General features: G+C 44.7%; 2 protein-coding genes across 3 annotated transcripts in view; one reads left to right on the top strand and one right to left on the bottom strand.

The window, feature by feature from the left end:
• Window positions 1-617: 617 nt before the first annotated feature.
• MCFD2 (multiple coagulation factor deficiency 2, ER cargo receptor complex subunit) lies at window positions 618-5,428 on the bottom strand. 2 transcript variants are annotated; one of them, XM_084261014.1, is made up of 4 exons: window positions 5,412-5,428; window positions 4,529-4,677; window positions 3,655-3,814; window positions 618-2,495 (listed from the first exon to the last, which is right to left on the bottom strand). In XM_084261014.1, the coding sequence occupies exons 2-4, from the start codon at window positions 4,669-4,671 to the stop codon at window positions 2,364-2,366; spliced, it is 435 nt and encodes a 144-aa protein (XP_084117140.1). In that variant the 5' UTR covers window positions 4,672-4,677; window positions 5,412-5,428; the 3' UTR covers window positions 618-2,363. The 2 variants fall into 2 exon arrangements, with proteins under 2 accessions (XP_084117140.1, XP_084117141.1); XM_084261015.1 differs by lacking the exon at window positions 5,412-5,428 and adding an exon at window positions 5,359-5,394.
• Window positions 5,429-6,754: 1,326 nt separating this feature from the next.
• TTC7A (tetratricopeptide repeat domain 7A) overlaps window positions 6,755-23,841 on the top strand; it is a gene marked incomplete at its 5' end in the record, with an annotated part of 172,351 nt that continues 155,264 nt past the window's right edge. The window contains 3 exons of the mRNA XM_084262154.1: window positions 6,755-6,911; window positions 10,094-10,257; window positions 11,807-11,975. Coding sequence (XP_084118280.1) covers window positions 6,755-6,911; window positions 10,094-10,257; window positions 11,807-11,975 — 490 coding nt within the window. The remainder of the gene's footprint in view (window positions 6,912-10,093; window positions 10,258-11,806; window positions 11,976-23,841) is intronic.

Raw genomic sequence — 23,841 nt, 5'->3', positions numbered from 1 at the left:
TCCACGGTGCGTGTCTTTTGCCACATACAATGGCAGTTAATGTGTATATAAAGGCAACATATGTATAAAAATGTGCCCCATAGGTGGTTGGTTACTGGACTAAATTTATAGACTGTACTTGATAAAAAATCATGGCTTTCTAAGAGCAGAGTGTAAAAGTCAGTTCCTTGATCCTGCAAATAAATTAAAAAATGGAGAAGCTTACGCAATAAGCACATAAGAGCTGGCAGGTCTTTGGGCAACCCAGTTTAAGCGCTGAAAGCTAAGGAGCTTAACCTCTTCTCCCCTCTCACCTGCAAGAATTTTCTATACTCCTTACTCAACATTCACTCCAGATTAATTATCCCCAAAACAGATACTTAAAAAAACGCCAAAACCAACAAACTTTAACTGAATGAAGAATCTCCTTTTTGGAGGACTGCTAGTAACAGAGGCAAGCTTAAAAATACATCAGAGAATTAGGTACATTTCTCACTACGACTTTACAGACTTGTGTGTGTGCACTCCAGAGTGCACAAACCCCAACTGATTTTTATTGCTTGTACAACCAGACACAACCCTGGCCACAAAGGTATCAAAGTAAGTAACCGGTGAAGAAAAAAGTGCGACACTCAGGATTCATTGCACAAACATTTAAACAGAGGAAATAATTTCTTTTACAAATGTGTTTTTCTTGTATAAGAATAATTTTGTACAGAAAATAGGTCTTTATACATTTTACAGAAATATGGTAACATTTAGATTCTCTATTAATGGATAATTGATTGAATGCAAGTTAAGATTTCAGTTATGCTTTAGTCACCAGGTATCAGTAACACAGCAATACATCATTTCTCTATTAGTCTTCAACTGTGTGACTTACCAAGCATCGAGTCAAGACTGTGGAAACATTCCTAGAACTACATCAGTTTGCACACACTCCATTATCTTGAAACTGTAAGTTACAAAATACCTCCTGAAAGCAATACCATAACTTAAGTGTCAAGGAATATGAACTTAAACCTTAACAAGGCAGCATTACTTGCTCACTTAAGATTATCCTGCTGGCTAATACTGTAAAAACCAAATTGAATAGAAGCTTTAATATTAAACTGGTTTACTGTTAACATGACCTTCAAAACAAGGTAGCAGAAGCTACCCTAGTAAATGCTATACAGCATTAATACAGTATATAAACGTAATATGAATACTTTCATTTACTTAAGAAAGAAAACACCACAGAAGATAGAGGGGGGGGGAAATCAGCAAATTAAGATCTGAAAAAGTAAATTTGTGAAGGACAAAGTAAGTAAGGAGGACATTGAGGTCCTTGAACAAGTCCAGAGAAGGGCTACCAGGCTGGTGGAGGGCAAATCCTATGAGGATTGGCTGAGGGAGCTGGGGATGTTTAGCTTGGAGAAGAGGAGGCTGAGGGAAACCTTATCACCAACTACAACAACCTGAAGGGAGGTTGTAGAGAGGTGGGTGATTGTCTCTTCAGCCAGGTGACAGGAGATAGGACAAAGGGAAATGGCACAAAGCTGTGCCAGGGCAGGGTCAGATTAGATGTCAGAAAAAAAATTTTTACTGAAAGAGTTGTCAGGGGCTGGAACAGGCTGCCCAGGGAGGGGGTTGAGTCACCATCCCTGGATGTCTTTTAAAAAAGGGTAGATAGGGTACTTAGGGATATAGTTTAGCTTAGGATGGGATTGGTTGGACTTGATGATCTTCAAAGGTCTTTTCCAACCTTGTGATTCTGTGACAAGAAGAAACTGAAAAACACGTGTGTGTATATATATATTTCTATGTGAAATGTAAGGGTATACTAGGAAATACATATGTTTTAAAAATAATTTCTTCAAAGACTGTGTTGAAATCCATATGGTATCAAACATAAGACACATTTGAACACCTGTAATTATATGCATATTTCCTTTAAAATTCCTGGGAAGGGAAGGACATTTAGCTTTGAAATACAACTGTAGGCAGTGCTCTTTTCTGGCTTCCTCCATATTTTAGAAATTTAAATAGAAAATATAAGCAAACGTGTACTCTATACCCCAATGACAGAAACACTGGAATTCAGATTGTGATCCATTTTGAATTCATACACAGCTTCTTAAGAGTTTGCCAGCTGTACGCTGTGGGTACTGCTGACCCTTCCATGCTTCAAGATTCGCATGTACAGCTTCGTTTAGTCAACGGTGGCTCTGGCTCCGAGCCAGCCAGCCTCCTACCACGTACAACTTCCAAATAAATTCGGCTGGAACTGGTACACCCCTCCTTCTCACAGCACAGAGGTTGATATGAGACAGTACTGAATCACATTATACTGGTTCACATTTCCGCGTCGTCAGAAGGAGAAACAAGCCCCCTGCAAAACCTTATTCCAGTGATTTTGCAAATTCTGCATAGTCAATGTAGCCGTCGTTGTTCTTGTCGTCATCTCGTAAGACATCGTCTATGAGACTGATCAGCTCTTCCTCTTTCATTGCCTGGTTGTGCTCACCACCTTCCTACCAAAACAAAAGCACATTGAACAGCTTAGCAGGGTTTTTCAGCTACTGCCAGGGATGACAGGTAACTGACCGCTGAATCTGCTGTTAAGCATTAGTGTTTGGTGCCTAACTTGGCACTAAGTTTTCTGCCATCACTGATACCGATACAAGCAACTTTCACCAGGTCAAGTCCAAATTCTCTGGACCTCAGAACAAGCACTCTGTATCCAGTTAATATTCTTAGCCAAAAGCTCTAAAAGCTAAATAGCACAGTGTATAGTGATGGATAATAATAATAATCTAGCAGATGCATTCTTAATATGGGTATCAATGTAGTATAGGAAGTATTGCTTCTATAGAGTACAGGAACATCAGAACATGCAAAATGCAGAGCCTGACAGTAACAGAGTAGTGAAAAGATCCAGCACTGGAGCTTTAAAGTCAGTAAAATTCTTAGCATCTCCCCTTAGGAGCAAATGGAGATACAAAGGGGTGTCCTTGTGTAAGAAAGGCCGAGCCATTACTCTGCTCTTGGCTCAGTAACTTTTGCTGCGGTTGCATGCAGGAAGTTATGCTACTTTGAATTGTGACTTCCAAAAGGTCAATCTGAGATTCAGTGTCGCTATTGTCTTCCTTAGGATTGTATCTTCCTACTTTGTCCTTAAATTGAAAGAGAATTCATGTTTAGAGAAAGGTGAAGAAAACAAAGGCAGACCGTTACAGATTCTTCTAATACTGTTTTTGTGCAAGGTCTCTCTTGCCAGTAACAGTTTGGGGTTGAAGCAGCCTCACACCTTCAAGCAGCATCACATCACACATGTTAACTCTACAAGCCCTCATCAGCACAATCCCATTTTAGGTAATTTCCTTTTCTCCCCATCCCTGCTACCAAAGTATCCCCTCTGTCAAATCATTTTCACTCTACAGTCCTTCCTCCCTGCAGAATTTAAAGTACAACAGAGACTTCTCAAAACCTGCAGTGTGACAAGAAAAGCTGCAATAAAGCTGGCACATTTACAAATCCAACCAAAACTATCACAGGGAAAAGTAACCTCCTTTTCAGGCAAAACTGTTACTGCACTGAAGGTGTGTTGTAACTGGTCTGTTCTAGCCTAAGCTGCTTGTAGAGAGTCACAACTGTTTCCAAACACGCATGCTGTTACAAAATGCCACCTACCTCTTTGTGGACATGTGATATAGCAGTAGCAAGCTCTAACCCATCTAGCAAATTATTGCCATCGTAATCGTGCATTTTGAAGTAATGAAGCTGCAGCTCTTGTGGAGACATCTCAGATTCTGGTTTCTCAATAACACCTTCCAAATGTTCCATGATGTGGCTAAGAAAAAAAATAAACAAAACCCCCAATGTCACTGTTAGTTAATATTTAATGCTCTGTCTACATCAAATTTAATCTTTGATCAGACAGTGAAGAACACCGGAAATAATGTATCTCTAAAGCACCTCGGACAACAGAAAGTTATAGATTTTTTACTAAGATGAAGCAGGTAGAAAGTTATTAGTTACAGGTGCTGTAGTGGTCTCTAGCATATTGTGTAGCTATTTCTCTTTTTTCCTGGCCTACTTAGATTATCAGAACAAACGAAGCAGTGTCCAAAATCTCCTTTCTGGCTATCTTCCAAAGCACAGGAACTGGAGGAAAATCTTTCCCACTCAATTATGAAGTATTCTAGGGAGTTTTACTTGCTGCTACTGCTGTTTCGTCTGTACAAAGAAGCAAAGGAGAAGGAAACTCTCACTCTGCCTGTTCAGAATACAATTTTGTCCGAAGTATGTTGATCTGTATGTTTCTGTATCAAATTATTTATAGTGTGACTAAGTCTAGAGGCTCCAGAGAGACCTTTGTAGGTCTAATATCTGTAGAAAGTTATTGAGCAAGCATATCTCCTATCTGACTCCGTGTATGCTGGTCATTCAGCATCCTGAGTAAAGAGGGTGGCCTAGGCTTAAGTCCAACTCACGTAACAAGACTTAAGAGATAAGCAAATCATTAGGAGGTAAAGTTTACATTTTTAGAACATAGAGCACATACTCTTTATCTTGTACCAAGTTCTTATCAAGGCGAATGTTTGCATGTTGACTCTCTCCTACGTCCTCCTCGGCTAGGGCAGAGATGAAGGATGCAGCCAGCAAGCAGAACAGCAGACATATTCTAAAAATCCCCGCAGACATCATGATCTCCTACAAAAAGCAAAACACGCCCCCAGCCCCCCAAAGAAACAAGATGAAAAGTCTACTTCCAGGAGAATTACAGATTGCTTAGAAATAACCCCACTGAGTTAGAACAGAACTTTTTTTTCCATTTCAAGCACTTAGCAAGCAACAGAACTGAGAACTCCAATGAAGAGTTTCAATGATGACTGACATCAATCTCAGGGAATACAGCACATTGCAATAAATATACTGCAGTAACTTCCCTTCCCCACACAGGGAAGGTGCACGCTTCAGCTTGTGGCTTCATGTGACCTGCAGACAGCCGAGCACGCCAGCTCCCTGCAGACCTGCCCCGTGGCTGCGGGGACAAGGGCTGCTTAGGGCGTCACAGGGGCTGCCTCTCGCTACGGGTACGGCTGCGCGCCCTAAGTCACATCCACCTTTCAAGCGCTGCGGTCACGCCACAGGCGAGCGAAACGCCAAAGCGCTTCAGCAGGGCGAGCGGCGCAGAGCGCCCGCCGAGGCGAGCGCGGGAGCCGCCCGCCTCCTCCGGCCTCCCGCTGAAGCAAACCCCGCCTGGCAGCCGGTCTGGCGTCCAGCGGTGCCGGAGGCCCCGGCAGCTGGCACCGCGCTGCCCGCCCCACGGGGCCCCCGCCGAAACGCCGCCGCCCCCCGCCCAAACCACCGCCGCCGCCGCACTCCCCGCACCGGCCTCGGCTGCCGGGACGGCGGGGAGGCCCCGCCACCGCCAGGCTACGCACCCTCCGGCGGATGGCCGCCGCGCCGCGACGTCCCTCCCGCGGGCTCCGGGCGACGAGCAGGTGGGGCCGAGCGCGGGGCGGGCCGGCCACCATCCCCGTGCGTCACCTCTGACCCGACGCACCCGCCGCGCTCTCGCCCCGCCCTCCCTTCCCGTTCATTGGTTGCACCTTTCCAGCGAGCGGGGAGACGTCACCGCTCCTGGAATTCCACGTGGAGCCCTCGCGGAGGGACAGGTGGAGCGTCCCGCCCGCCGCGGGGCGGGGCCGTGGCGCGCGGCTGGAGGTGGGCGCGGGGGCGCCGGACAGTGTCCCCGCTCATCCCACCGCTCTCCCCTGAGAGCCCCGTGCCAGCGGCTGTGCTGCTAGGGCCCGGGCGGCCCCGTGGAGCTGGGAGGGGAAGGGGCAGCGGCAAGGCCGGTGCGTGCTCTGCTCTGCACCCTTCCTGCGGGGCCGCCCGGCAGCCCTTTCCGCAGGCGCCCGCTGCTGCGCTGAGAACGCGGCGTCCCGTCGCCGTTCCCCTCTGCAGCGACTCCCGTCTCTCGCTGCGTGTCGAAGGCCTCCTCGTTTTCACACCTGGCAGCTGAACAGTGGTTGCTTTTGCCCCTCGAGGGCACGACCCCCAGAGAAGGGGTGCGGGGCCTCTGGCCTGTTCCCTACATTCCCACAGTAACGGGTTCACAGAATCACAAGGTTGGAAAAGACCTTTAAGGTGATCAAGTCCGACCATTATTCTGCAATGAAATTGCTGATGAAGGGGGCTGCGGCTGTCGGGAGCTGCTGTCAGAGGAGACACAAGGTTCGAGTGACTTCTGAGAACCATGCTGAGGGAGCAGTACCCCCGGCCTTTCCTGCTGAGGGGGCAAGCCATGGGCACCCGGTGGCAGAGCGCATTCGCTCCTTGGCTCGGACACTGCAGGGCCAGCATTCCTCAGGCTGCTGCTTGGCTGCATCCGGGGACAGTAAAGGTCTTTTCCAACCTAAACGATCCCAGTTCTGGGAGAGCCCCGCAGAGCTGTTGCGTGTGATGGGATGCGGGCAGTTGAGCTGGCCAGCACCCCGGCCATAAGCACCCGTGGCAGGGCCAGGATGGTGACTGCCCCCCAGGACGGTGGCTGTCCCTGCCAGGGCACGGCTCTCTGGCCCAGGTGTCAAGCGAGAGGTGGCAGGGCGGGGTAGCCGTGACGGAGCCGCCGTCCCCGCCGCAGAGCTGGGGCGGGTAGCCGTCCCGCCCGGCTGCTGGGCCGGACCCGCGGTCCCACACGCGCTCCAGGCGCCTCCCGGGCGCTGCTGCCGGGGACTCCCCGCTGGCCGCGCGGGCGGGGCGGGGCGGGCCCGGCGCTAAGATGGCGGCCAAGGGCTCCCACTCGCACGTGAAGCTGGAGGGGGAGATCGAGCGGTGCCGGGCGGAGGGGAACTGGGGGCAGCTCCGGCACCTGGCCCAGCAGCTGCTCCCTTCGGCACGGCCGCAGCGCAAGGCGGCGGGGGCCGCACAGGACGCGGGTAAGCGGTGGCAGACAGGGCGGGGTAGAGTTGCGGGGCGGCCGCCGTTACCGGACCGCCCGGGCGCGGGGCGGCGGCAGGGACTGCTTGTAGCTTCATGTCGGGGCTTGGCAGTCCCTGCCCGGTGGGCTGGCGGGGGCGGGGGCTGCAGGAAAGGGCTGAGAGGCGCCGGGGCGCCGGCGGAGGGAGCGGGGTGTCACCCGCGATGCCGCCCTCTGCTGCGGCGGGAGCCCTGGAGACGGCGTTCAGGAAGATCACTCTCTGCTTCCTCTCCGTGTCAGCGCTCCCGAGCGCGCCGGGCAGCGAAGGGAAGCGCCCTGCCTTTGGGACCGTCGGTGGGAGGCAGGGGCAGCGCCGCTTGCTCCGTGCCTCCTGCGCCTTCGGGGTGCTGCCCTCGACACCCTACGCGCCCGGACGCAGGTGCCTGGGCTGTGGCTGGGCTGCCCACCGGCATCTGCGGTGCTTGGCAGTGTGTCCCCTCAGCTTCCCGATACGTGGTGCCGATTCCCTCTCGCCCCCTCCTCATCTCCTTGCGGATGTCCCGAAATTATCCCCCTAGGTTTCTGAAGGGGGGCTGCCTTACTCAAAGGCTCGTACAAGTATCCTTCCACATGTGCGACAGCTTTCATAAATAGCAGTGTGTGTTTGTTTCCTGTTACAACACGCTGCTTGGCCGGTTTTTAAGTGAAATGTCTCATAAGAAGCGAGGCAGCCTGGCTTAGACATAGAAAATTCGGGGTCTGCAGCCAGCAGCAGCAAGTTGTGAAGAGGACGTGGTCCCAGCCACCGCACTGGTGCGGGAGGCTCCGCTGCTGAAGTCAGGCGGGCTATTTCTCTGAATAAGCCCCCTTCTTTAGAGGTGTGCCGTTAGGATGTGGCCTAGAGCTCATTGAAGCTTGCCGGAGCGCAGTGAACTTCACAGTGGGAAGGTATGACGGGGGGGAGACGTTGGCAAGCGGTGTAGGCGATGCAGATCGAGCCCCGTGTTGAGAACGCAGCCAACCTTTGGACTTCATTCAGGTTTCAGCATCGGCACTTCCCAGGTGCAGAGATCATCCTGCAGTTTGGGGGCATTAATAGTTGAAGAGTTCACGTCAGTTTGTTCCCTTGTAGTTAAGAGGCATGACAACAGTATGATTGCTGTAAAAACATTAGTTGTTAATTTGCTGCTATGTCATCACGAGCTGCTAGTAATGAAAGAGTAACAATGCCTTGTAACTGCTACAGAACTTTTCTCCCAGAAGGGGTTTAGTTAGAGTTTTGTGTTTCTAGAAACAACAAGGTGTCTGGATGGGATTTTTTAAAAGTGATGTTTGCTTTGAAAGATTCTGTATATCTCTCAATCAAATATAATTTTATGTAATTCCTTAAATTTAAGAGATTAGCGACTGCCTGAGCTACACCTGTTGTGGAGAAATGATGGCATGGGAGGTTGAGGTGGAAATATGCTTGAACTTAAACTTCCCGTTGGTGGCAGACCTGCAATTGTGCAGGAAGAGCTATAGCTGTAATTTTGATGTGCAGCTGAATTCTTAAGCTGCAACAACAAATCTAAACCAAAAAAGACCCCCCCAAAACTGATTATTAATGGTGTATGTAATGTATAGGTAGTAAATAGGGATAAGTTGTCCCAGGGACTGAAAATAGACATTCACTGTTATGCTGTCTCCATTCTAGAATTTCAGACTTCGAAATGTGAAGCATATATGAAATTTAGGGCTTCGCTCTTTGATTTACAAAGCCTGGCCCACTAGTCAGCTGATTGAGGTACAACCTTTATGAATAAATGAACTGCAGAACTGCAGCCATCGTGCCAGAACTGGCAGATGAAACTTTCTTGTTCATCATGTGTTTCAGTTTGGTTTTTTTCCCCCCACCACGTGATGTTTCATGTTGTACCCGGTGCTAGTGCCTATGTCTTTGCTGTGGAACTGAGCAGGAATAGGTTTTAATGTAGATGTCATTTTATGAGGCATGTCACTCACGTCAGTGGGTCAAGCCTTGTGTCTCTCCAGTAATGGATGTGTGTAATGTGTGTAAACCCAAATTATTTTCTGTGAGCTTTCAGGAAAATCTTAAAAGTTTCTGCTGTGGTTACTGTACTACAGTGAAATTCTGTCATGGTTTAGCCCTGGCTGGAGGCTGAAGTTGCTCTATCACTCCTCTTTTCAGTTGGACAGGGGAGAAAATATATATTGAGAGGCTTAGGAGTCAAGAGAGATCATCCCATAATCAACGACATGGGTGAAACAGACTCAACAAAGAGTGAAGGAAAGAAAACTAATTTATTACACTACACACACAGTGAAACCAGAGTTGAATAATGAGAAGTGCGACCAGATCTTAAAGAAGCGTGACCAGATCTTAAAGCACCTTTCCCCACTCCTCCCTTCTTATCAGACTTTACTTAAGTCGTGATCTTGCTCCCTTCTTCCCCCCAATTGTGGCATGGTGGAGGTGGGAGGGACTGGGAAAATGGGGTTCTGTGTCACTTCTTCATGAACTGTTTTCCTTTTCCAGATCGTAAAACACCTCTACCTCCTGCCCCCACCCCTCCCTTCTTAGCAGACTTCCCTTTAGTTATGATTTCACTCCCTTCTTCCCCCCTGTTGTGACACAGGGAGGGGCAGAGGAGAGCACAAACACAGGCCCCCACTAGTACAAATTATACAGGGTCAGCAGGGTTCAGCACACCCAGAGTGCCAAGGATGAGCCTTGCCCTGGGAAAACCACCTGCCTGATCATGGTGTCTTCCCTGCCCCTCAAATTCCTCACACCTTGCCTGTAGTCTTAAAGTATGTGTTTTCTGCTTGTACATTTGTAAATCTGAAACATCCATTTAAATTGAAATGTTTGCAAGTATTGGTCTTACACTTTTGAAAGTGAGCTTGTGGTGAAAATTCCTAACTGTTATGTTGGGGACAATAGAAGAAACAACTGTGCTGTCAAAAGCAAAGGATTCACTAAGGAAAGTCTTCCGGTTGAAAGGAAATGTTTTTCACAGAATTCATCCTGCTTCCAGCAGATAGAAGTTAGTGGAACTTTTTTCTGTCTGCTAGTTCTTCCTTATGCCCTCATTTGAGTTACTGTTTGTGTGTTGAAAGTGTGTTGTTTTGTTTTTGTAATGCTGTTTATCAGCAGCGCCACAATAAGCGATGTTTCTTGTTGGTATGTGCTTTCAGAGGACTACGCGAGTATGCTGCTTGCAGAGGCTCTCCTAGAAGAATGTTTGAAGGAAAACTTTGCCAAACTGAAGGACTCTGTTCCACTGACAGAGAAGAATGAGCCAAAACTGAGTGAAGCTAAACAGTATCTGACCAATATCTTAAGCAGAGGACAACTACGAGTAAGTAGGCTCTGTCAGCGTGATTCCTGCCAACTGGATGCTTTTTTCATGTGATTATCAGTCTGATACAAGGTGTTGGTGTTGCCTGCTCGTGTCCCTGTATGTGCAGTGCTATTTTGCAGGTGTTACTGGGCTGGTAATTCAGTTCCCCTTTGCAGCATCTTCTGTTGGGGAAGGCAAACAAATCACATGCTACAAGTATATATCCTGTTTGGTTTTTATTAGAAAGAAGCAGGATAAATATTTAGGAATTCTCTGGGTTGCTGTCACAGCTGAGTGGCCTACTGCTGCTCCTGATCTGAGGAAATTGTGTACACCTGGTCAGTTCCAGGTCAGACATAAAATGTGCCAGAAGCAGCCTATGAGGTGCTTAAGATTGTGGTGTAAGGTCAGGATTATGACCTTGCATTGCTTTCAGTGTCTGCCATAGAAATTATGCTTTGATTTTATTTCGTGGCCTGAGTGCATGGTTGGTAGCTGCTTGACAGCTCTCCTGCAGAGCCTCAGGAGTGTTTTAAGACTCTGCCTTGATGGCTGCTGCTGTGCTGATGTCCTTGGACAGGCAGTTGCATAACTGCCTTTATAAAGGTGATGTATTACAACAGTCAGTTCTAGACTTGTATTGCTTTTGGTCCTGAAACTTACAGGCTACTTAGTTTGGAAGCATGTGTTACACTTTTATTGTGTTAATTCCTAGGGAGCAAGTGTGTAGTGTCTTTTCTGGGCGAGTTCCTTGTCCTTAGCTTCTTGAAAGTCAGTATATTTAAAAAGTAAAAAGGAGTGGGGGAGGAAAGGGAGTCTATCCAACCCTCTTTCTTTATAGTTTAGTCCCAGTAACAGCCGGAACCACTGGATTCATCCAAGTCTTGGCTGCTAGAATTGCTGTTAGTATTTTTTGCTAGAGGTGGCTTAGCATTGACCCTGTGTCAATTGCATGTATTAAAGCAAAAAGAGTATGAAAGCTCTTTGTGCTTTCCAAAGCATAAAAAGGGTCTGGACGGATGTATTTTACTGAGATTTGGTTTTGTTATACAGATTTTTTTGCATGTTTTCAATCTTTAAGAAACAACGTAAATCTTAGAAATAGCAGGCGTGCCTTTTGGTTTTTCTACTGTTGCCTGAAAGTTCTTTGATAGCTTAAGAAAATTTGGGAGCTTTTTAATTGTATGTACAGAGGAAAGGGGAGCACTTGACTAAAAAGTGCTGCCTTTTGCTTAGTTTAAAAGCAGAGGATTTCTGTGGTGTGTATGTAGGCAGTTCTGACAATGCCAGGCTTTTATGTGCTGTGTGAGGCTGATGGATCAATAGAGTAGGTCAGCTGAAACCAAAAAGGTGGCTTGTAAGCTGTGCAGTTCCAGAGTAGTTTCCTGACCTTTGTTGCCAGCTGCTCTCATGGGTGTAGCCCTAAGATTTCTAGACGGTTAAATGCTTCCTACTCTGGCCTGCAGAGCTAACAATGTTGAGAGGAAAGCGTTAGGAATCTGCTTGATTTGTTCTGAAGTCCCTCATTCTCAAATGCCCTTTTCCTCTCCTCCCCCCTCTCTTTCAGCCTAAGTACATGACAGAAGCTATGCTGATCCTAGGAAAGCTTCATTACGTGGAGGGATCCTACAGAGATGCCATCAGCATGTATGCAAGAGCAGGAATTGATGATTTCTCAACAAAAGATGAACCTCTTTACGTGCTGCGTTTGGTAACTGAAGCTTTCGTTATTAAAGGTAAAGGACCACGTGTGCATATTTGAAGTATCCTGTGTTTAGGTGCAAGCTGAAGGTGTTTCTCCAAGTGATTTGATTGGAGCAGAGTTGGGGCAAGTTATATGCTTTAGAAAATCCTACTGGGTATGGTCTGTGTAGTTTAAACTTAAAGGCATTATGGAGTCTTAGTCCATGGTTTTTAAACTTGGCTGGCTTGTAAAGAAAAGCTTGAAATTGGAAATCTTGTGGTAACTGTTGGCTGTAAGTCAGCAACATGCTTGAGCTTCTGTATCCATTTTGGGAAAATCTAAATCAAGCACTCAACTGAATTGAGGCCTGTGCTTTCTCTTAGAAAGAGTTCATCTACTTGTAAACTTAAATGATTCCAGTGATTTAAGCGAGGGTAATGATATTTCCAAGTTTTAAACTCTGGACTAACAGAATATGTGCTTTCAAAGCAGGTAGTATATTTTTGCAATGCATGTCACACAGTATCAGACCTTGTGTACAAACAGGAATCTCTCCTTCCCCCTGTAATTCTACAGGCATTGCACTGTTTGAGAGATCCTAATACAAACTGCCTTTGCCGGTAGTGAAATTGCATTTTCTCTTTGAGTGGGGGAAAGGAAGACCCTAGTCAGTTTTTGACTTGGGGGGAAAAAAGATCAGTAGTCTTCTCCTTCATTTGCTTTCAGTTCCTTTATAAATGTTGCTCAAGTACTGCTACCTATCTACTGCTTTCTACTCTTTTCAGCATGTCCACCAGCTAATTAGGTGAATGAGAACTCTGATGATCAGATACCTTCAACTGGTATGTAAAAAGAGTGAAACCAAATCAACCCAAAATACTGTTTGACTGGGCTGCTAGTATTACTGATACTTATTTGGGTGTTTCGTGATCCCACATGGGCATTCTGCTTTTTTGAAAACCTGTTTGTGCTGCTTTGCTTGCTTTGATTTTTGTTTTCTGTGGCACTAGTTGAATCTGCTTCATTAATGAGCTTTTGTGGAGCAGAACTAATTTACTGGTGGGCTTCACTAACACTTGCATGGCACAGAGGAGCAAGTGCCTGCCAGTGCATTCACAGCCGTGTATCTGAGAGCAACTATTGGCGCGCTCCAGAGTCTGGAGGAGATGCGTGTTCCTCGCTGGGAACTGCACTGGATAAGGTCCTTGGTGGGTGTGAATGTGACGGTAAGGTGTGCATGAACACTGGTGGAATAATACTCTTCCTGTAAGGCCTCTTCTGTGGTATTGACTACCTCGTTTGCACATGAAGATGTTGGGGGTGGAGGTGTTTGCCACAGAGGATCAGGCTGTATTTTTTTTCCCCCCCCGTGTGGTTTAGTGTGGAACCTAAATACTGTGTTGCCCCTGTGTTTGTGTGTAAACCATAAAGAGTCCCTGCCAGTGCAGAGCAACCTCTCTGCTGTTAATGTTCCACAGTTTGTATCCTCCATGACAATTATTTTCAAATTAGCCAAGATATCGAGGGTATAGTAAGTCACTTGGTATTCTACCAAAGTTTCTGACCGAGAAGAGTCCAACAGAGTGGAGCTTGTCCGTCTGAGTTTGCAGTGGGCACTCACTGCTAGGATTGTTCTTCCCCCTGCCATGTGCTTGACTTTCCAGTCTTAGAGAAATAAGCCCTTGAATGTTAGAAATTTGTGCAGGTAACTATGGCAATAGCAGTGTGCATTTTAAGTTTTCTTTTCAAAGCATGTCTGTCCAGACTAACTGTGCAGGACAAGTAGTAGCATGGAGTAGAATTACTTAGAATTAATGTAAAATTCATTTATACTTTATGCTAAGTATTTTTTTACTCCCCTTTTTCATTTGGTATCTCTGCAGCAATTCTGTTAATCCATACTCAGTTATTGCCTTTGATAGAACAACTGCTAGCTTATGCAAGTTGAAGTTATCTTTAAAGACACTCTTGAACATTGCTGGTAGTAAAAGCTTTGTGGGGATCATTTAGGCGACAATCCAGAAAAGCCACAGTTCTTTCTTTATTTCAGGGCAGAACTTAGTTTCTCTTCTCAGTTTCTTGTTCAGATTTTCAGCAATGGGAGAAAGCAGTTGGTTGGATAGAATACCCCTGTTCATCCAGCATTAGTTAAACACCAGAACTCGTACCACTTCTTGGTACGAACCTGAAACCACCTTGGTTTTGTGTAACTCATGCTGCTGGGTCGTGTCTGTATGCAGAATGGTGGTGTAGGCTCTCGAGTAGTCAGGCTTATGCTGGAAAGGTCATGGAAGAAAGAAAAGTCAAACCAAATGCACTCACACATCCTTATACTCTTGTAAACAAACAAAAATATAATGAGAAAAATAAAGGATATTCTCGGTAGAGGCGCATAGGTGAAGTCAGTGGTAGAGTTGAAATACAAACCAGCAAAAGTGAGTTTGCTTTTTTTAGAGCACTGTTTAAGCTCCAAAACAGTGAAGATGGATGTTGAGCTAAATCTCTGGAGTCTTCTCTGAAGGTCTGTAGCATGTGATAGGTTCACAGCATGATAGGAATCAATATAGGTTTGCACCTTTGTTACTGGACTGTTGAACTAGAAGTTGAACAGGAAAATCTTCTCTTGCCTGCCTTGCTCAGTAGGCTTCCACCCCAGTTGAGTATCAAGCAGCAAATGTTCTTTATAAATGCAGGGACTTGAGTAGTTAACAAGACAGGAGAAATCTCACAGGATAAATGGCAGAGAGGGCATGACTCTTCCAATTTCTCTCAAGACTGCTTCTGCTTGGCTGGTTTCTAAATACCTATGTTGTGAGGAGAGGACACAACTGTTCTGACAACAGTTTGTTTTTTCACAATGATTGTCACCTCTACAGTTAGTTAATAGGTGGTTGGTCTGTACTTGTCTCATTCCTCCCCATCCTGAGTGCTGCTGGTTCTTCCTTAAAACCCCTGCTCCATTCGCAATACTGCAGGTAGTCTGTGGTGCAAGCACTTCTGTCTGTTGCATAAACCAATATTGAGCAAGCAAACTTGCTTTCTTTTTGCTTCTAATTCACTTGGGACGTGTTGTAGTTTAACTGACATTGTCCATTCCAAACAAGCGAGCAAAAAAGACTTCAAAACAACATGTTTACCTGCTGGAGCCCACTGGTTTCCCTCTGGTTTGTGCAGCAGTGCTTGCTGCGCAAAACCTACCAGAAATCTCTCTGCTTCCAGTGGATGAAACTTTTTGGCAGTGGGATGGGCCACAACCTACCCTTTATGTAGCAAAGTATAGCTCTAGCCAGGGCTTCAGCATGCCTGTGTTTGCAGAAAGGCTTCTGTGTCATTGCAGCGTGCGCACACAGCCCTTCTTGCTGCGTTGCGTGAGAGCGTGCCCAGAGCTGTGTTAGCAGGAGGAGGCTCTTGCTGATGTCACGAAGGCTCAGGCAGGGCTGATGTGACCTGTGAGTCTTGTCTTTGTAATGCCTGAGAGTGCCATTGGCTCGCTGCAGCGCTTGCTCTCAGGATGTGTGGTATCTGGGGCTGCTGCAAGGTGAGTCAGCCCCATGCGGAGGAGTTCCCTTTGTCTGTCAGACCAGCTGTTAGGCCGTGCACTGCACATCATCCACCTGGAAGGGGGTACGCCAGGGAGAGGTTGCTGGCTAAACCTATGCAGCAATGACACAAGATTGCAAATAATATCTAGGTGGTTTTCTAGTGAGTTGAAGCTTTAATAGTTCCACTGCCTTTTCCCCTCCTTTTCTCCCAATCCATCCTGCGATAATTTTTGTGCTGTTATTGCTGAAAATGCTCAGGGTGGGTTTAATTTTGCAGCGTCAGTATGAACTCTCTGTACAGTCAGAAGAAGTTGGCAGTTCTGGGGTGATTCATCACTTCTTCAGATGGCATCTGACAGGGATGAAGTGCATGGTGTTGTACACCACAGCCTGCTCTTTGAATGCAATTCACAGAGCAGGCTGTGGATGAACTTGGTTGTGGGTATCTAAAGATTGGTGAGGTGAATCCTTTGTAAATTTGTTTCTAAATTTGGGGTGGGTTGTTGTTTGGTTTTTTTTTTTTTGAAACGGTAGAAGAGATCCATTGTATCAAAACGCTGCAGTGTGAGCTTGGCCCTTTTAGATCTTAAAAAAAAATGTGGAAGAGAACAAGGTGATACTGTGTCTGTAAGCAACCTTGCGTTTTGTTGTAACAAGTCCAACCACAAGCCACATGTACAAGGAAACAACTTCCTTAGTTCAGCAGCTCAGAGCAATCTTTATTTTATTTTTGAACCCACTTAACTCATTTAAAGATGTTTAAGACAAGCAGTGCCACACTTCTGAAAAGTCATGAGACAAACTCTGCTGGATTGAGCCACTGGTCTTTTGAGCCATCCTAAGAGCTGTGAATGCTGTTGCAGAAAGCAAAACCCAGAATCTACCACGTGAGGATTTTTTTCCTGAGCTGGGTAATGCTGAACAGCTTGGAGCCTGCATCCAGGGTTCTGGGTTCAGTCCAGCTCTCTGTGAGTTTTTAGGGTTGTTTATTCATTTTTAGGACAAACTGCTGATCTTACGTGCTTTCCTGTTTCTCTTATTGTTGTATCTTTTAAAACTTCTATGATAATGAGGTCAGTAGTGCTTGGAAGTATGTTGTTCTGCTTTTTCTCCATGTGAAATCTTTGTCTTGGGTTTGTAATACTGGAAGTGGTTGTTTGGAGGTTGTGGTGGGTGTCCTGAAAAAAAAATGGCAACGGCACACAGAGATAATAAACAGAAAAACTGACCTTATACTTGACTGGTTCGAAAACTACCCATGTGGTTTTAATTGTGATTTTAAATTGTCCAGCTGAAGTCTCAAATTTTGAATAATCTATTTTAAACTTCCTTTGAGCTCGTGCTGCTTAATTTCTTGTTTTGTTGGTTTCAGAGCTATTAAAAACAAGTAGGTCTGCATACAGGAAACAGAAGTCTGGTATTAAAATTGTTCATTCTAGCTAATCAGAGGATATATCACCCACTTGTTCATACACTTCCTTGGAGTCTTTAATTTTGACATTTGCTTGTGTCATTCATTTTCTAATATGTTTTTCTACTGGATGATTAATTTCCTAGGTGAGATTTGTATTCAGCTGTGTTTGTAAATTAGAACAAAATGTACAGTTAAAAATAACTTTATTGCCAACCTAAATTCTGATAAATCTCTTTTTCCTCCTCTCTTTAAAGAATTGATTAAGAAAATTTTCTCAATTAAATGAATGAATTTCACTTGCTACAGACAGTTTTAACTCAGTGTTTCTGATAAGTCCTAAAATGGGTAAATTTGTCGTCATGTTTCCTTTTAAAATTTGCATATTAAAATGGGAAAATGAGCTTTCCTATTTGGCTTTACGAAGTCAAAACTGTGTTGGTTTCATCAGCTTTGAAAAGCTAATCATTGAACTAAATTTGTTGGAGAGAATTGAAAGGGAGAAAGAAACATGGGGTTTGTTTCTTGATTTTACTTTTTTTCTTTGCTCATTTTGTGGGGTTTTATTTTGTTTGGCTCCCCTGGAAATGAGCGTCTCTGTTATTAAACTCTTATTTCAGATTCTAAGCCACTAACACCTCCAGTTCAGCTTTTGACTAAATGCTCCCGACCCTGTAGCACAAGGAAGGATATTCAAACAACATTAATGTGTTACTGTGCATTATGGGCTTAACCTAAGCAGCCTTACTTAAAAATAGTCCTTCTGGAAACAGAATTTCCAGTTGGCTTCTCTGTCATGAGAATTTTGTCTGCTTAGTTTTTGATGAATGTGATGGTGATACCAAAACCATTGAGTATACTGTAATACAGACTGTGCAGAATGATTTCGTTTGCCAGTAGTTTGAACAATTTCAAGTACAGATAAACTGAGTTTGGAAACATTATGTAGCTTTGCAGGGTCATAATATATTTCATGGTCTTTTTGGAAGTGAATTTACACTTCTGATTTCTTTTGCAGGAAGCATTTTTGATTCAGAGACCTGTTTTACAAACCTGTTAACAGGCTATACCTGCACTTTCTGAGCCTGCTTCTCACTTCAGAGGGCATAACATTTTGCAAGGTGTGTTTTCCTTGTACCAGATGTGTGTTTGAAATACTATTCTGCCTCTTAGATGCCAAAAAAGCCTTCCCCATATTCATACTCTTGTGCTTGGGATCTTTCACACAGGCTGGTTTTCAAGATTTCTTAACATTTGCTAAGTAAAACTTTCTGGTAATACCTAAAGAGAGATAGTATGTGTGGATCTTTATATATAAAGACATACCTTGTCTTGTCAACTGTGGCAAGTGTAGGAAATGTATTGATGAAAGGTTGATGGCATTTTTTCCATGTTCAAATAAATAATTAACTTTGTCCCCGCTAAGCACTAATGGAGCAAAGGAAAATCATGTTGTAATTACACATGTCAAGGTAAAGATGATACATTTCTGTATTATTGTTCAGTACCCACATGACTACAAGGAAAATATACAGATTTGCTAGTGGGAAAAAAAGAGGAAACCCAGTTCTTTGTTCCTCTCCTCCTAGCCACACCTGACCTGCACGCCTCCCCCACTCCTGCCCTAAAAAAGCTGAGTTTTCATGCTGCCTGCGTTGCTGTGACTGACTGACATGGGGGCAATGTGCTGTAGTGCACCATTTAGCCAAAACGGGCAGGAAGTTGTAAGGGACAGGGAAAAGTCCTAAGAGTTGAATTTTCTCCCCACTCAGTGTCAGTAATGATGTCAGTTAGGTACTGTTGACATCGTGGCATGCTTACTGTAGGATTTTACTCAAGAGTCTCTATCTTCTTTACCCTAACCATCCTGTTTAAGCCAGGAGGGTTGTTACTTCGAAGTGTGCTGACTTCCCTGGGGCCCCGATTCACTGCTGTCTGGATCCTGCCCACCTTGGAAGCTACAGCACTGGCTGGGGTGCTTGAACTCTTTGTGCTGTGCAGGAGGATGGTTAAGACTTTCCTAAACACAGCACCAGGCACCACTGTTCCTCGTAGTCTTCAGGGAAGTTTGCTGATTGCGAAGAGCCAGAATTATACTGGGCACAAAGTTAATAAGAGAAAAGCATAGGTTTGGGTGAAAGTTGAGGGGAAAATTATCTTTAAAACTTTGCTTTTACTTTGTACAAATGCATTACTCCTGAGTGATAATGAACTTCATGAAGATGAGTGACACTTTACAGTATGTAGCTGTGTTTATACATTAATGTATGTCTTGGTTTTGAGATTTCCAGTAGTCTTCTATTCCTTAATTGCTGTCTTTTTTACTGACAGCTACTCAAGTGAGGTTACTTTTGTCAGTGTTTTCAGCTACTGCTGTGGCTAAGTAGAACTGCAATGGAATAAAGAATTTTTTTGTGTGTGTGTGTATATATTTTTAAAGGATCTGTCAGGGACAGGGCACAGATTCCTTTGTTGGAATCCTTTCCTGTTGACTAAAATGTGTGAGATTCTTATCTCTGAACAACGCTTAGATCTATGAGGAGAAGGGTTTCTTTAAACAGAGCCTAAATAATAAAACCAGTTTTCTTGCCTGATCATTGTGAAAACTGAGTTCCCACCACAAGGATGTATGATGCAATATGACATTAAAAACTGAGTGAGGGAAAGGCATTTTGTTGGCAGAACTTCTTTTCACTTTTGCTTGAACAAAAACTCCATCTTTTAAATGTTAATCCACATCAGAGAGAGAGGTGCTTTGTTCTGTACCTGGTATACACTTCAAAGTCCTAGTGTTCACGATTCTGCCAGCTAGACAGGAAGCATGCTGTTTATTTGTGTTGGCATCAGAGTAGCTTGTCTGATAGGCAAAAGCCCCAGTTTGTAGGTGCTGTTGCCTTGATAAAAGGACTTGGTATTAGTATGTCTTACGTGTGTTTTCCGTGTAGAAATTCCAGAGTTGCTTGTAGTTGCTCTTGTGTTGTGATAACTTTGAAGCTGTTGCATGTTGGTGAATTGTGTACCTTGGTGCTATAGCTTTCCAGCTGGGATATGAAAGAGTTGCCCAGCCTTGGCTTTCCTGATGCACTTTGGCTTTGCTGTTGCACTCCATGAGCTCTTCTCTGCTGTTGGGTAGGATAGTTTACTCTTTTTTTCTTTGGTGTGTATTTGCATTACAGAAATAGTTTGTTTGGCACAATCTGCTATGCACAAATGTAGTATGGGTGTGATGCTTAGACTTCTGAGGGAAGTTAGCTGCAGGCCACTAAATGTGAGTAACTGGAACATAGAAAAATCAAAAAATAAAATCTTGTTCCTTTTGTTAATGTGATTTGGTTTCTGTGCCAGTGATGTTTTGTTACTCTTCCACTTTTTTCCCCACACACGATTGCAGGTGCTGGTTGCACACACGCACTAAGCCTTCTCCAACTATGATTTAGCTCTCTAAGGTTGTGGGGTCAGCAACATCAAAAGATAGAAGAATAGTTGCCCATGTTTTTTCTGAGGAAGCGGAACAAGGAGTGCACAGTGTTTGCATGCTGACACCACAGAACAGGGCTGTCCCTGTGCTGGGCTTGTGATGTGTTACATAATATATGTCCAGTGGCTATGGGAAGATTTCCACAGGTTGGTTTACACTGGAGTAAGCTCCATGTGTCTTTGACCATCTTCTAAATGACAGAGCAACAAGTCCTTGCAGGCTATGTCTGTTCTAACAAATTATATGTAGAATTGGCTGGAGTGTTTGATATGAATCAGCATAGTAAAATCTGAATTACACCCCCCCCCGCCTTTCTTCCTCCTGCTCCCAAAGTACATGTGAACACAGCGTGCTCTGGTTCAGTGACTGTGGCGGTAGCTTGAAGAGAATTTTCTTACTGGTGATGCTACCTGGCAGTGATGCAGATGAGCTCAAGTGAAATAAACCCCTATACTTGGTCACTGGCACCATCTCTCTCCCTTGTGGCCCTTCTGCTTTCCATTTCTGCTTCTGTCTGTTGTATTTAGACCAGGAAAAAGATTGTAATTATTGCAGCATGCTCTGAAAGTTTATGGATGTGGATGGTATTGACAAAGTCCTTTATATGTGGGACTAAGAGGTGGGTGTTCTCACCCATGTTTGCCCTGCCCTGCAGAAGAGGACCAGGTGTGCCATGGAATGGAAGTGGCCTTTTGTATCAGGACAATTAATACATTACACCAGTGGTCGCTCAAAGTGGGGTACATGTGCCCCAATGGGGAGTGAAAGATAATGCAGGAGAGAAATATTAGAACTCCTGTTAGTATGTATTTTTTCGTTGAAAAACAAAATATTAGAAAGTCATTAAAATAAGGCTTTACTGATGCATTGGGTTGTCAGTGGTGCACTTGCTCAGTCTGTGTGTCAGAGTCCCATGTCGTGTGCAGCCCATGAGTGGGTGTTCCACAGTGTGGAGGGGCTCGCAGGGGCATCTTCACTGCTTGCTCACTTCTAGCGTATTGCAGTTCATGTGTGTCTGGTCAATTTGATTTATGTATTATATTACCTAGTTTTAACTAAACTAACCCTTGTAAGATGGACAAGTAGCTCAAGTGCCTCAAGGAAAATGCAGATTGCAGCTAATACAAGCACGTAGAAAAACAGCAGAACAGACACTGCTCCTACCATGTCTCTTCATCAGCCACATTGAGATAAAAGCAATGACAATGCAATCAGATCTCATCAGTGATGCTTAAAGTCCAGTGATAATTCAGTACTTTAAAAATTCACTAAGCTTAATGATAATTTTTGAAGCCTCTTTTGAGGTTTCTTACGTGGGAGCAAAAGATGAAAAGCCACATACCATTGGGGACACACTTGGTTTTCCTGCCACAGCAAAATGCCTGAAATAATACACAGGCAATGTGGTAACCAACTGAAATGCATCCTTCAGAAAGTACATAGACACTGCTAAAGAAGCAAGTGTTAGAACAAATTACGCAGCGTGTAATTTGATGTACAGCTCCAGAAAAGTACAAATGTTATGACTGCATCTCAGCTTAAGGTGTTTGCTAGACTCTGGTTCCATGAAATGCACCAAGAACCACTGAGCAGCAAAGTGGGACTGAGCAGTGCACACGATGCTGTAGGATGTCATCAGTGGGGGTAATGTGGTAAACACAGTTTTGTAAATAGAATATTTACAGTACTTTGTAATGAGATGGGAAGTGACCACGAAAATCTTTTCTATCACACCAAAACTCACTGGTTGCTTCATGACAAAGTGCTTAAAAAGACGTTATTGCACTTAAAGATGATTTATGCTTTTTTGCTTTTACGAAATATCAAGTGTTCTGAATTTGCTGACCTTTTCTTTGATGACAAGTAGCATTCAGTAGTGTGCTATCTAGCAGCTATTTTTGAAAAAATAGGCAAATACTTGTTATAAATCAGTGTGTGTATAAAACAGTGTACATATGTTGGGTGTGCATGCTTAATAACTTTTTTATTTTTTTTAGTCAAGGGGTATATTATCTAAAAAGTTTGGAGATCACTGTATTGCTGGTTAAAGCTAAGGTTCAAAGGTCTGCCCTGAAGCTTAGGAACAGCTAGATGACAGGCAGCAGGCATTTATATGCTGAGGAAAATGAGCATTTTTGGGTTAAAGTTGCTGATTTCTGCTCTGCAGTTAGATATGCAGAGCCTACGTGGCAACGATCGGGGTAGGTGGCTGAGGTTGCATCTCAGGGGAGTGCTTGCCACCTTTGAACTCCACAGCCACTCAGTCAAAAAGCTGTCATGGTTTCAACGGTCAGCTTTAGCTTAATTACCAGTCTAACCAGATAGGAGTTAGGTTACCTAGATTTTCAGGCTTCACTCCCCTCTTATGGACAAAACTGTCTTGAGATAATTTTATTTTGGGCATTTCCTGCCTTTCCACCTTTGAGACTTTTACATGAAAAGTACTCCAAGTTTATGATGGGTTGCTGTGAATATGCTGGGCTGTTGTGTATCAATCAGTAATCCTGTATGATTGAAAGCAGTGGTGAAAAAAGTTTGTGCAGCTTTTCTTCAGACAAAACTCCGTCCTCCCTCTCTTTTTATGAGGTGCAGTATGAATGTGTTCAAAATCAAGGGCTTCTAGGATTTTCTTCCCCTCCTTCTGTTTGCATTACAAATAAATCCTGCTGAAAAATTGTAACTTAATTGCTCAGGAGATGAGTGTCAAGACCCATAAGGGGAATAATTTAAACTGCTGTGAATTGTGGCAGAAGCAATGCTTAGTGTTGAGTCTTGCCTATGTCAACCTAATCCTGACTGCTTCTTCGGCTTGTGGAGGTTCAGGCTATTTTGCTTTCTAAGATACTGTGATGTAGTAGGTTGATTGAGGGCTGTGCTCTTAAGTTCAAACCTTAGCTTGCAGGGCAGGCTCGTCATAATACCATGTCTAAAATGGTTTGGTTGTGCTTTTGAATTTTGCCTTTGAAAAGCATTAGTGTTCTGCGGAGCGTTGGTCAGTCAGCATGCATGTGTGTAAGTTTGAAGAGCTACTTTTAAAACCAGTCTTGTTTCCATGCCAATTGATGTTTCTAGAGCCACGCTTCTGAATGAGGCTGAAGGCTGCACGCCAGAAATAATGTGCCTCCTTCCCTTGAGGATGGCCGCCTGGAATGACCTGGCGTTTGCCACACAGTGGGAACGTGCAGGCAGGCAGTTCCATCGCAGCAGTTGCTATGCAGTAAGTTCACACCTGACTTGCCTCAAGACAAATCACTTACCTGCCTGGAGCTAGAGTAAAACTATTACATGTGCTTGGCTTAGCAGCACGCTGGCTCCTGGCCAGGGTGGCCTGTCTGTGTGGCACAGGAGCATCGGTGCTGTAACCTTGCTCTGCAGGCTGGGGCTGATGCTGTTGGCAGGGCTGTAAGTTCCACCCCAAGCTGTCTTTTTGCCTTAAGTTGTCGTGGCCATGTCCAACACAAGTGTAGCACCAGGACACAATACAAGA

This window comes from Gallinula chloropus (assembly GCF_964237585.1).
Source record: "Gallinula chloropus genome assembly, chromosome: 3".
Taxonomy (NCBI): Eukaryota; Metazoa; Chordata; class Aves; order Gruiformes; family Rallidae; genus Gallinula; species Gallinula chloropus.
The sequence above is the reverse complement of the archived record's forward strand: the minus strand, read 5'-3'. Positions and strand labels throughout refer to the sequence as shown.

Coding starts and splice junctions, on each gene's coding strand:
- MCFD2 (XM_084261014.1), bottom strand. CDS start 4,671: ATGATGTCTGCGGGGATTTTTAGAATATGTCTGCTGTTCTGCTTGCTG. Junction 3,815..4,528: donor AACTTGGTACAAGATAAAGA/GTATGTGCTCTA, acceptor TTTTTTTCTTAG/CCACATCATGGAACATTTGG. Junction 2,496..3,654: donor TATCACATGTCCACAAAGAG/GTAGGTGGCATT, acceptor TTGTTTTGGTAG/GAAGGTGGTGAGCACAACCA.